At 39.7% G+C, this 14,448-nt stretch overlaps 1 protein-coding gene across 1 annotated transcript; it reads left to right on the plus strand.

Annotated features, from left to right (window-relative positions):
• Nucleotides 1-1,609: 1,609 nt before the first annotated feature.
• Nucleotides 1,610-10,875, plus strand: LOC100658187 (zinc finger protein 677-like). Its single transcript, XM_064293177.1, has 7 exons — nt 1,610-1,931; nt 2,450-2,543; nt 5,276-5,517; nt 6,128-6,249; nt 7,045-7,278; nt 10,042-10,186; nt 10,781-10,875. The coding sequence occupies exons 1-7, from the start codon at nt 1,787-1,789 to the stop codon at nt 10,873-10,875; spliced, it is 1,077 nt and encodes a 358-aa protein (XP_064149247.1). The 5' UTR covers nt 1,610-1,786.
• Nucleotides 10,876-14,448: the final 3,573 nt, after the last annotated feature.

Raw genomic sequence — 14,448 nt, forward strand, 5'->3', positions numbered from 1 at the left:
GTTGCTGTTTCTTTCCATTCTGGTTGTGGTGCCTGTGACCAGAGGCCCCTAAGCCCAGTCTGCACACACATGCGCAGGGGATAGCTGGGGAAAGTGGAGTGGAGCCCTTAGAGGTCCCCAGGAGAGATGTCTTAGTTTCCTTACGCTGCTGTAACAGAAATACAGTGAAAAGGACCCGAGGGAGCTCTGCTCTGCATGGAGTGTGATGTCAGGGCCAGGTCTGTGACCTCAAAGGGAGGGTCAGTCCAGCCCAGATCCCCCTGCTGCAGCGGAGTGTGAGTTCCACCAGGAGGGGAGGGCAATAAACTCACCTGTTAATCTCCATATAGGAGGTTACTGTTCCTGAGTCCCTCCTGGGACGGCACGCAACAGGGACCATCTTTCCCCATGATAAGGACCTCCTTGTGTGTGTGGTTGTGGCACAGTAAGTTGGCTATGTTGATTCTAAGCGTTTACCAGCATAATTTCCACACTCAGGATTCACTTCTAAAAGACTGATCTTGCCTGAGAATGAAGCCAGGAGGAAGAGGCATCTGGAATGGCTCTTTACCAGGTAATAGTCATATTCCCAATTGGTGGCTCTCCCCTGTCCTTTCTGAAATGCTGTCCTGTCAATTTGCTCATCTCCTCTGACTCCAGTGTGTCTTGCCTGATACATTCGCTCACACTCATCCAGGGCCTTCCCTTGGTCCCCTCTCATCTCCACACAAATTCCATCTCACCATGAACCAGGAACATGGGACTTGTGAAGAGGCTCCATTTAGGGAGCGTCATGGGAAGGGGTTAGCACCAGGCCTGGGGGGAGATGAGGAGTGGGGAGTGGGCCCCGTGGCGACAGTGAGGGTGGACAGCAGGGAGAGTTTAGGGGCACCATCTGGATGCCTTGTGTGGTGTAGTGAATTAATATGGCATTTCTAGCCCTAGTCTTCGTAACTCTCACCAAATGACTGGGTGGGACTATGCAAGTGAGGTGATTCTCACCCACCAAGGGGATTGGGTAGCAAGCTAATAATGTAATGGCAATGAGTTGATAGTATTAAGAATAGTAACAAATTATGTGTATGCATTTGTAAGTACATATATAATGACATTTTTCCCAGTTTCATATTTGTTGGCTTGAACTTATTTTAAGTGTACTTTTAATGCTGTATCCATTACTTAAATATTTGATTTTTTAGATTCGGCTCTAAAACCTGACCACATGGGTTCAGGTGCTGGGTTTGTCACTTATTAGCTGTTTGTGTGTCTTACAATGCCTGTAACACAGTTGTCTCCTGTGTAAGGTAGGAACAGATCTTTCTCTGTTGGTCTATTATGTCATCATATGATTTAATACGTATAAAGCATTTAGAGTAAAGCTTAGCACATTAGTGTTCAAAAAATTTTGGTCATCACAGTTATTAACATCATCACAATTTTTTGATTCTGATCTTTCTTTAAAGCTGCAGTGGACTTTGTCATTCCTGAAGACATCACTCTTCCTCTAGCCCATTTGAGAAACTCAGTGTCACTTGCTGTACAGAACATAATGTCAAACACTTCTATATAGATGACTGTGTTGAATTTTCTTATTTGTATATTGTCCCCAAAAATATGAAATCCACAACAATTTAGTGGATTTTATATACTTTATTGGAAAAGTATAATAAATAAAACACAATTAGGGACATAAAACTTGCTCAGAATTTTCTTAGATGGATATGTCAAAACAATCAAATTGATCCTTATACCTCTGTCCTTTCATTTTGTGTGAAAATAAAAACACTACCCCTGTCCACTTAGTGAAATGTGTCTTTCATTACAGAGACAGTTGAGAATCAGAGATGTGGCCATAGAATTCTCTCAGGAGGAGTGGACATGCCTGGACCCTGCTCAGAGGGCTTTGTATAAGGACATGATGTTGGAGAACTACAGGAACCTGGTCTCTCTCAGTGAGCATAACTTCCCTCTATAAGTTAGTATCTACCCTTGTGTATCTTTGTATTTTCCTTTGGGAGTCTCTGTCTTGCTTGATGTAGTTTCACATCCCTGTTCTTAAGGCAGAGACTGAAATTGAGTCAGAAATAAAAAGCTTCGTAACCTGGCATCTGAACTTTGGCCTTCCTCTTTCTTTAGACATTCTGCCTGCTTCACGCTAAATCAGAGTTTGAGTAAGCACAGAACCTTATGGCAAACTGTTAACTGCCTGATTTCTTGATTTTACCCCTGTGCTTTTGATTGTTGAGAAAGAGCCAAATGCCTACATGCTTAAAATATTTCTTAAAAGCATTTAGAAGGAGGCAATAGATAAATTTGTGAAATAGTTTTATAGATCCGTCAGTAATATCCTCTCTTCTCAGCTGAACAGAGGGCTCAGATTGTATCTGAAGAAGTCACAGCACATCATATTCCTTTTTCCTTATAATCAAGAATCTTTCTTTCTGACCTGAATATTATCTCCATTTTGGAGCAAGGGAAAGAGCCCTGGACTGTGGCGATGAAAATAGCAAACAAATAAAAGAAAAAAAGAAATGGGTGAGAGTGTATCACAGGTGTGAACACAGGTAAGAGCTCAGATGGGCAGAGAGGAAGCGGACCCATTAAATAATCTTTGGGGAACTCCCTAAATAGGAGACATATATGGGAAAGCAAAAGTCTATTTCTTGTGAGCTCTCAAAGGAAAATTTTTTTCCCTTCCAGTTGTCACTGTCTTCTTCAGACATGTAACTTTCAGCTCCAATGGCGTGCCAGCTCAAGCAGATATGAAGGCAAAAAGTGATTATTGAGACCTAAACTATATCTGTCCTATAGGGTCGCTATGAGTCCGAATCGACGCAACGGCACTGGGTGGGCTGGGTATATGCTGTGATCTGGTCCCTGTGACCTCTCTTCCTTGGCTTTGAGAGGAATGGGAAAAGCTGTTTCAAAGGGGTCCTCTTGCCCCTTGGTTTCTCTTTCTGTACTTGACTCCATCTGACCCTCACTTCTCAATTCACAGAGCTCAGAATGAGGCCTCCATAGTCCTGACCCCAGGGCATATCCGAGTCTCATTCCCCTTACACATTCTTCAGAGAATTTCTCAGAAGAGGGAGAACATTAACTGTTCTTCTGTAGGTCCAGGTCCGCAGGAATTGCAGGGGACTGTCTTATACACTCTTCATCTCAGACACTCTTCGTCTCAAACACTGTCTACTGCCTCAGCCATTTCTTCATTTCTACCATTCCAAACTTCAAGAATGTGTGTAACAGGAGAGTGAGTTGAATTATCTGAGATTGTTACTCAGCACTACTGTAAAGACAGTGAACACAGAGATCCTCTCTTTGAACCGCAGTTCTACATGGAGACCATATCCCATATCTCAGTCTTTCATTGGCAGAGCAAGAACCCCACAAAATCTTACCCTTTTACTTCACTCCCGCATGTTGTATTTTTCTCCCTCTCCTCCTCTCTTATCTATTCTGGGAATGAAAAAAAAAAAAACCCTTGGCTCGTCCTGATTTTACATTTTCCTAAATTTTTTATGATTTTTGCCTCTGAAATGTAGTTTGGAAATATACATTTCTAGAGAGAAAGCAGTGTAACAATGTTGATCAAATACACTGACAATCGCCCCCTTTGAGCCAGCAGTCACAGCTGTAAGAATTGAACATTTTCCAGTTTACAGCCTCATGTCTGTGAGACTGTTGACCAAACTATTCTTCATGCCACACTGTTCATTCCATGTGGGAGCCATTGTTCACTCTCCTTCAACAAATACAATCTTAAGATATGTGCTGCTACAGCAAGCACAACAAATACGATTTTGATGCATCAGATTGAGGGAGCTTGTAAAGGTGAATGATGTGTATGTTTTTTAACTCTACCCTGATTTATTTTGTTGAAGCTACTGCTACCTGCAAATTTTCATGTTTTATAAATGAACCTGTACTTTAATCATTACTTATATATTTTTGATGACACTCATAATGTTTTTGTTTCATGTCTGCAATTTGTGGAACTATAGAATCAGGGAATGAATGTTTTATATGTTTTAAAAAGATTTCCCTTTTGAGTATTCAGTGTTATGGCTCAGCAGTAGATGCCCTGAAACCTACAGAAGCTCCAATATTTTGTGAAAAGGTAGTCTTGGCTATTCCTTTTACTTCTATTTTCACCTGACTTAACCAAATTGAAAACCTAACCCATTGTTGTTGAGTCTATTCTGACTCGTAACGACCCTGTAGGACAGAGTAGAACTGCCCCATAGTGTTTCAGGGAGCAGCTGGTGGATTCGAACTGCAAACCTTTTGACTAGCAGCTGAACGCTTAACCACGGTGCCACCAGGGCCCCTCACCTGACTTAGGACCTACTATTAAAGTATACTTTTCTCAGTTAAATAGATTGGATTTTTTTAATTGGGAAGTTTGAATATCTTGAGAGATACTTCTTATACATAGTTATGTAGTCCCAGAAATACTGTTAACTTGATTTACCATAATTTAGAGGAGGGGAATCAGGTTTTTTAACTGTGGTGAAAATATACAGAAAATACATCATCTCAGCAATTTCTAAATGTGCAACTCAATGACAATGATTACATTCAAGTTGTGCATACATAAATCTACAGGCCTGTTTTCATTTGAAAAACTGTACTTACAAATCTATGAGTATATGGCTGTGGTACCACAAAAAAACAAACTCATTGCCATCAAGGCCATTTCGACTCACAGTGACCCTATAGGATACAGTAGAACCGTCCCATAGGGTTTCCAAGGAGCGCCAGGTGGATTCAAACTGCCGACTTTTTGGTTAGCAGCCGTGGCTCTTAACCACTACGCTACCAGGGTTTCCATGATTTTGGTAGGGTAGTTAAAATCTTGTCCTGAGAAAAAGAGAGAAACTGATAAAATTCTCTTAAATACAAGATTGCTATATTTCTACTTCCAATCAGCATGTACTTTAGAGTGGTGGTAGAAAAGATGACCTTTTCTTTTAGTACTTAAGTTTACATTCTGTAAGTGGTTTGGTCATAGAGTGTTTGAAACTAGTCTTCCGTGTAAATCATTTGAATTACATATAATCACCTTTATTAAGGAATCCGATTGTCTTTGCATTCCTAAACATTTGAACACCATGACTGATGAGTTTCATAACTATTCATTATAAATATTGCTTTTGGTGTAATATGTTTCTCCATATAAAATACTCATCTTCCAAATCTAATTTATAGGAATCTTATGGTTCTCTGTATCTTTCGGGTATCTCTTCTAGATGTATGCTTCAGGAATTACCACCAAATGAGAACATTATTAAAGAAGAATTATTCCAAGTAGTGAAGGACATGAAAGACGTGGTATAGAGAATTTTGACTGTGATGAAGCTCTAGAATATATGCATGAATTTGAGAGTCAATGGGGATATAAAAAAAGAAATTATGAAGGAGTGACTACATCCCATAACAACAATCTCACTGATAGAGGAGACCAACAACGTAACAAATCCCAGAAGAATTTTCATCTAAAGCAGAATGTTGCTCTAAGAAAACATGCATATCGATGTTACAAATATGAGAATCAATTTATGAGAAATTTATTAAAACTAAAAAATAGCATACGCCATGGAGAAAAGTATATAAAATATTTTGAAAATAAAATTGGATTAAGCTTTCGGTCACATCAAGCTGAACCACAGAGCTTTCAAACTGAAGAAAAGATTTATAGATGCAGTCAAGTTGAGAAGTCTATCAACAATGGTTGCCCAGTTTCGTCAGTTCGAAGAATTTCTCCTAGTGTCAAATTCAATATTTGCAATAAATGTGGAGAACTTTTTAAGGATCCCTCATTGGTTACACAAAAACAGAAAATACACATTAGAGAAAAACCTTACAAGTGTAATGAATGTGGGAAGTCCTTGAACCAAAGCTCAAATCTCATTAAGCATCAGAGAGTTCCTTCTGGGCCAAGATCTCATGTATGTAATGAGTGTGGCAAAGCCTTCAATTCCTTCTCAGACTTAATTAAGCATAAGAAAACTCATACTGGAGAGAAACCATATACATGTACATGGCAAGGCTTTTAGGCTCCAGTCTGACCTGAGGATTCACCGAAGAATTCATACTGGAGAAAAACCTTATAAATGTAATGACTGTGTGATAAAGCTTTTATCAGATGCTCACAACTCCTGGGTCATGAGAGACCATACTGGAGAGAAACCTTACAAATGTAATGAGTGTGGCAAAGCCTTTACTCTGCATTATTCTTTTACTCGATATCAGAGACTCCATAATGAAGTGAGTCTTTACAAATGTAAAGAATGTGGTAGGGCTCTTGCCACTCTTTCATACATTTGGAATCATAAGAAAATTCACACTGGTGAGAAACCATACGAATGTATTGAATATAGCAAGGCCTTTAGGAAACAGTATGACCCCAGAATGCACCAAAGAATTCATATTGGTGAGAAACCTTATAAATGTGTGTACTAAGGCCTTTAGGCAACATATGATCTCAGAATTCACCAAAGAATTCATACTGGAGAGAAATCTTACAAATGTAATGAATGTGGCAAGGCCTTTACCTATTTTTCACACCTTACTAGATGTAAGAAAATATTTACTGAAAAGGGGCATTGTAAATATAATTTATCTTTCAATGCTTTTATCCATACCTCAAACCTTGGGGGTTATGAAATAATTCATAGTAAAGAGAAAACTCACAAATGTAATGAGTGTGGCAAAGACTTTAATTCCTTCTCTAACTTCATTAAACATAAGAGAATTCATACTGGAGAGAAACCATATACATGTAATGTATGTGGCAGGACTTTTAGGTGCCTGTCTGAAATCAGAACTTACTAAAGAATTCATACTGGAGAAAAAATTTAAAAATGTGACAAGTGTGGTAAGGCTTTAATCAGATGTTGTCATCTTTGGAGCCATGAGAGAATGCATACCGGAGAGAAGCCTTACAAATGTAATCAGTGTGGCAAAGCCTTTAGCCATCTTTCAAACCTTACTAGACATCAGAGAATACATTCCGAAAAGAAACATTGTAAATCTAATATATCTGTCAGTGCTTTTACCCAGAGTTCAAACATTGAATATCATCAGATAATTCACAGTAAGGAGAAACCTCACAAATGTAATGAGTGTGGCAAAGACTTTAGTTCCTTCTCTAACTTCATTAAACATAAGAGAATGCACTCCGGCCAGAAACCGTATACATGTAATATATGTGGCAAGATCTTTACTGGAAATTCACACCTGAAAATTCACCAGGGAATTCATACTGCGGAAAAACCTTACAAAGTAACATCTGTGGTAAGGCTTTTATCACACGCTCACATATTTTGGGTCATGAGAGAATTCATACTGAGGAGAAGCCTTACAAATGTAATGAGTGCGGCAAACCTTTAGCCATCTTTGAAGCCTTACTAGAGATCAGAACATACACACTAAAAAGGAAATTTGTAAATGTATCTGTCAACACTTTTATCCAAAGCTAAAACATGAGGGATCATCAGATATTATAACAAAGAGAAACCTTACAGATGTAATGAGTGCGACAAATCCTTTGCCATACGTTCAAGCCTTTCTGGTCATAAGGGAAGCCATACTGCAGAAAACCCATACAAATGTAATAAATATAGCAAAACTTCACCCATTTTGCAAACCTTAGTAAAACATCACAAAATGCATAATGAAAAAGGAATATTGTCAATACATGTGTCAATGCTTTTACTTAAAACTCAAGTCTTGGGGATCATAAGAAAATTCATACTGGAGAGAAACAGATGAATGTGATAAGTTTTCTATCATATGTTCACATCTTTGCATGCATACTGGAGAGAACGCTCTCAAGTAATAACATTTGACAGAGTGTCATAAATCATTTAGGTAGTTTTCACAATGGTATACATATCAGAGAATTCATAGTGCAAAGAATTAAGCATCTAGTCCTTGAGGATTAATCAACTTCAGGTGTTAAATTCTGCAGTGTAATTCGAAGTCAATGTTATTTAAATTTATGAGATGATGGGTGACAAAATCACAAGGATATCTTTGGGAAGATCCAAATATTTTCAGTTTAGACAATATTTTTATTCAACTATTTTAGAGTTCTTGAAAAGGCTTTATTTTGTTGACTTTTAACCTGATGTTCAGAATATTTATCACAGGTCTTTTATGTGTCAATGTGGTGGTCTCGGGGAAGGGATCAGTAAGGACACTGAATTTAAGATACGGTGTAAATTTGAATGAGAACGTCGAAAGAGCTGGAGGACTGACATAAAACCGTGTTCTAAATCATTACAAAAAATGTGTTCAGGTCCGTCTTCTCCAGATTTGTTGGTACAAGAGAGGATCGCTATCAACTACAGAAAAGGATTGCTCTACTAAGTGACCAAGAAATGAAGAGTAGGCTAAGGGAATGAGAGACTGAGACTTTCTTGAGAACAGAATGAGAGTTTACTAGGTACTGCTAATGTGGTAGAAATAATGGAGATATGATGACCTCCCTCTCCTTTGAAAGCAGTAATATTTTTTCCCCTGCTTGGCAACCTCACTGGATGACAAAAATGACTATTTGTGATACACAATGTGGATAAACCAGGAACTTCCTATCTTTACTCCCCAAAACATTTTCCTTTAACTTCACTTGTGATCACTCCAGGGACAAAGTTTGGTTTGGATGTTAAGAATCATTCCCAAAGGGGAATGAGAATGCTTATTACATACTAGCTGGGCAGGCTTCACAAGCTGGTATGAAATGGCCAGAGAGATCAGGGATACGAGACTGGCTTGTATATTTATGGTGGCTAGGAGGTGGGCCAGGGGTGAGAGTACCTGTATATGGTTTGGATTTCCCAGTAGTACCAAAAGGTAGGGAGCACCTCACTTTTTTATCAGCTTGCCCCAATTGGGGCAAAAGGAGAGGAAGGGGCTGAGCCTTAAAAGCTGTCAGTAGTGAAACATCAAAAACTGGAGTCATACTCTTAATACAATACTAAATGTTTACTCTTCAAGCTCTACAATTTCCTTCATGCTAATATCATGTTAGGAGTCCCAGTGTTCCATAAACAAGTGCTTGACTATTAACTGAAACATTGGCATTTCTAATCCAACCACAGTCACCTTGCAACAAAGGTCTGGCACTCTAACATTCAAAAGGTCACAACCATTGAAAACCCTATGGAGGACAGTTCTACTCTGAAACACATGGAGTCACCGCGAGTAGGAACTCTCTGGCAAGTGGTGTGGTTTTTAGTATCATCCTACATGCCCTTTCCTGCTGCAAACATAGGACCCTTTGTAAAATATGATTTTTGGAACTGCTTGTGGAATCTACTTAGATTAAATACCTAATGTTTTTCCATTAGCTTCATGAAAATTAATGTGTGGAAGTGCATATCAGATAATAAATATAATAATTTTACCTAAAGAGTTTTCAAAGGCTTAAAAGTGTCAACTTGAGATTACAGTATTAAGCAATATGTTACATGAATCTTCTTCAACTGTAATAAAATTCCTTTTCTTAATATAAAATTTTCCTGTTATTTTTAACACATTTTAAAACAATTTATGTTTACACTTCTTCCCTGTGTTACTCCAGTGAAAAATTTAGAGGATACGTGAATTGAAGGGTTTTCTGAGGCTTTTGTGATGTTAAAATACACCTAGGGCAATGACAGGTACAAAGTGGTTCTGTATAAAGATGAAGAGTGTTACTTTCACTATTCAGTTCAGTGAAAGAACTAGAATGGTACAAAGTGATGTGCTGAAATTAAATGTGGAAGCAAGAGACCTGTTGCTACCTTGCAAATCTCATACTGGGATCTAGAAAACACAATATTTTGTATCTCTTAAAAAAAAAAATCTGGGAGAGGCAGGGCCAAGACAACGAAATAGCCAGACACTTCTGGCAATCCCTCTTAAACAAAGACCCAAAAAAAACAAGTGAAATGATTATATTCATGACAAGCTAGTAGCCCTGAATATCAAAGGCAAAGTTAAAAAATGGACTGAGTGATGGGGAGGGAGAGACAGTTCAGAAGCTGAGAACACTTGCTGGACCTGAATTGCCAGAATCCTGCAGTCACCATTCCCGGCAGCAGCTGTGACGAGCTGGTAGTAGCGTTCAGCCGCAGTTTCCTCAGGGAGAAACAGGATGCCGCACGCCCTACTCACACCTCTGGAACCAGAGAAAAACGGAGCTCTCAGCAAAAGCTAAGTACTTGTGTATATTTTACTGTGCCCTCCGCCCTCAAGCCAGCTTCAGTGGCTGTCAATTTTCCTTGGCCTTAAATAGACTCTGTTGAGCACCCTAGGCCATTCTCCCAGCTTTGGAAAAGGAATAAATTCACAACTGGGGGAAAAGATAATTTGCCAGCTCCACTAACCTGGGAAGTTCAGTATGGAAGCAGCTCCAGTCCAGGCATAAACAGTCCAGGTTTTTTGAATACCTTTTCCCCCTGCATGGGCCTGTGTGGGCCTATTTCAAGAGAATAGGCCCTTGTTGGCAGACTGCAATGGTTTCAGCTGCGTGGTAGAGAGGTGGGTGTTTGATGTTTGACACCGCTTTGCCTATTAAACAGGGTCCTCACCTACCCACATCAGGAGCCTAAGGACTGGTGCCTCCACTCAGGTCACCAAGCCACCTGCGACAGAGGTCCAAGGATAACTAGTACCTCCCAGTCCTTACAACCAAAAGCATTGGGTGCCCATGGTCCATCTGCAGAATCCACCAACCTGTACACTCTAGGAAACAGAGATGCGCTTTCCTCACAGACACTTGCGATGGTTGTCAGCCCCCTGCCTTTTTCAGAGCATTATCCCCTGCTGCAACCAGATATGGGTACCTACACCAATCACCCCTACCCCCCCTCAGACTGTAGGAAAGAGCCTGTACCACACACTTGACCACCTACCTAGACACCTGAGCTGAATCCATACAAGACAAACGAATGGACACTTAGGTTGATACACTTGATAACAGCTCTAGCCGTCTGGTGACACAACAGCAGAGCTTCAAAGGTGAAAATAAGCTAGCTCACTCAGGCAAACCATTTGGGCATATCAAACAAAAAGCAAGAAGCTAGGATACAATAAGCAAACATAAATAATATGATAGCTTATAGATGGCTCAGAGACAACACTCAATATAAAATCACATAAAGCAGACCATGATTGCTTCAAAAAGCTCTCAGAATAAAGAATCAAGGGATCTTCTGGATGAGGGTGCATTTCTGGAATTACTGGATGCAGAATTCAAAAGATTAATATACAGAACTCTTCAAGACATCAGGAATGAGATCAGGCAATACGCAAAACAAGTCAAGGAACACACAGATAAAGCAGTTAAAGAAATTAAAAAGGTTATTCAAGAACATAATGAAAAATTTAATAAGCTGTAAGAATCCATAGAGAGACAGCAATCAGAAATTCAGATTAACAAAATTACGGAATTAGACAACTCAATAGAAACTCAGAGGAGCAGAATTGAACAAGTGGAAGGCAGAATTGGTGAGACTGAAGATAAAACCATTGGCACCAATATATTAGAAGAAAAATCAGATAAAAGAATTAAAAAAAATGAAAAAAACCTTAAGAATCATGGGATTCTAAGAAGAGAAATAACCTATGAGTGATTGGGGTACCAGACAGGGAGGGATAACACAAAATACAGACAGAATTGTTGAAGATTTGTTGGCAGAAAACTTCCCTGATATCATGAAAGATGAGAAGATATCTATCCAAGATGCTCACTATGAATTCTGCATAAGGTAGATTTTAAAGACACCAGGACATAATCAAACTTGCCAAAACCAAAGATAGAGAATATTAAGAGCAGCTAGGGATAAATAAAAAGTCACCTACAAAGGAGAGTCAATAAGAATAAGCTTGGACTACTCAGCAGAAACCATGCAGGCAAGAAGGAAATGGAATGACTTATATAAAGCAATGAAGGAAAAAAATTGCCAGCTAAGAATCATATATCCAGCAAAACTGTCTTTCAAATATGAAGGTGAAATTAGGACGTTTCCAGATAAACAGAAGTTTAGGGAATTCGTAAAAACCAAACCAAAAACTACAAGAAACACTAAAGGCAGTTCTTTGGTTAGAAAACCTATAATATCAGGAGTCAACCCAGATACAGAAATCAGAAAAATTAAGCAAAATTAAAAAAAAATGCTCAAAACAGGGAAACACCAATGTTATTATGTAAAAGAAGACAACATTAAAACAATAAAGAGGGACTAAGAAATGAAGTCATAGAACTTTCATATGGAGAGGAAAACAAGGCAATATACAGAAATAACTTGTTTAACCTTAGAAAAACAGGGGTAAATATTAAGGTAACCACAAAGGAGACTAACAATCCTACTCATTAAAATAAAATACAAGAAAAAAAAGCAACTCAACAGAAACAAAATCAACAACGAATATGAGGACAAGACAATATATAAAGATAAACTAAGCACAAAAAATTAAGTGGGAAAAAGAAACTGTCAACAACACACAAAAAAAGACATCAAAATGACAGGACTAAAGTCATACCTATCCATAATTATCCTGAATGTAAATGGACTAAATGCACCAATACAGAGACAGAGAGTGGCAGAATGGATTAAAAAAACACGATATGTCTATACGCTGCCTACAAGAGACACACCTTAGACTTAGAGACACAAACAAAAACTCAAAGAATGGGAAAAAATATATCCAAACAACAACCATAACAGAGCAGGAGTGGCAATATTAATTTCTGACAAAATAGACATTAAAGTTAAACACTCCACAAAGGATAAGGAAAGACACCATGTAAAGATTAAAGGGATGATACACCAGGAGGATATAACCATATTAAATATTCATGCACCCAATGACAGGGCTGCAAGATACATAAGACAAACTCTAACAGTATTGAAAAGTGAGATAGACAGCTCCACAATTACAGCAGGAAACATCAGCACACCACTTTCGGTGAAGGACAGAACATCCAGAAAAAAGCTCAGTAAAGACATGGAAGATATAAATGCCACAATCAACCAACTTGACTTCAGAGATATACAGAACACTCCACCCAACAGCAGCCAAGTATACTTTCTTTTCTAGTGCACACGGAACATTCTCTACAATAGACCACATATTAGGTCATAAAGCAAGCCTAAGCAGAATCCAAAACATCAGTATATTACAAAGCCTCTTCTTTGAGCGCAAGGCCATAAAAGTAGAAATCAATAGCATAAAAACCAAGGAAAACAAATCACACACTTCAAAACTGAATAATACCCTGCTCAAAAACGACTGGGTTATAGAAGACATCAAGGATGTAATAAAGAAATTGACAGAACCCAATGAGAATGGAATCATTTCCTATCAGAACCTTTGGGACACAGTGAAAGTAGTGCTCAGAGGTCAATTTATATCAATAAAAGCACACATACAAAAAGAAGGGCCAAAATCAAAGAATTATCCCTACGACATGTACAAATAGAAACAGAGAAACGAAAGAAACCCTCAGGCACCAGAAGAAAGCAAACAGAAAAAATTAGAGCAGAATTGAATGAAATAAGCAACAGAAAAACAACTGAAACAGTTAACAAGACCAAAAGCTGGTTCTTTGAAAAAATCAACAAAATTGATAAACCATTGGCCAAACTGACAATAGAAAAACAGGACAGGAAGCAAATAACCCAAATAAAAAATGAGATGGGCGATATCACAACAGACCTAACTGAAATTAAAAGAATCATATCAGGGGGCGGAGCCAAGATGGCGGACTAGGCAGACGCTACCTCGGATCCCTCTTACAACAAAGACACGGAAAAACAAGTGAATCGATCACATACATAACAATCTACGAACCCTGAACAACAAACACAGAGACAGAGAACGAACTAATACGGGGAAGCAGCGATTGTTTCCAGAGCTTGGAGCCAGCGCACCAGTCGGGTACGGCACGAGCACAGAGAGCTGCTCCACCCCCATGAACTAACCCCGGGAGGGGGACCAGCCAGTTCCGCGGGCGGCGTGGGACGCAGCCGGTAGAAGTCCCCGGGAGGCAGTGACTGGTCTCGGAGCAGGAAGAGCAGTGTCCCAGCCGGGCAACCGTCCCGCCGGGATTTGGACTGGACGCAGGTACGGCATAAACACGGAGAACTGCTCCATCCCCCTGAACTAACCCCGGGAAGGGGCCCAGCGGGGTCGCGCGGGCGGCGTGGGACGCAGCCGATAGGAGAAGTCCCCGGGAGACAGTGACTGGTATTGGAGCGGGGAGATCAGCGTCCCAGCCGGGACACTCGGTCACGGCACAAGCACGGGGAGCTGCTCCACCCATCTGAACTAACCCCGGGAGGCGGCCCAACTGGTTCGCGGAGGTGGCACGGCCACGCGGCTGGAGGGACGAGAAGTCCCCGGGAGACAGCAACTGATTTTGGAGTCGAGAGTGCACCGTCCCAGTAGGGGAGGCTTGACGCTGGGCGTGCGGCT

Source organism: Loxodonta africana, chromosome 11, assembly GCF_030014295.1.
Source record: "Loxodonta africana isolate mLoxAfr1 chromosome 11, mLoxAfr1.hap2, whole genome shotgun sequence".
NCBI classification, from domain to species: domain Eukaryota; kingdom Metazoa; phylum Chordata; class Mammalia; order Proboscidea; family Elephantidae; genus Loxodonta; species Loxodonta africana.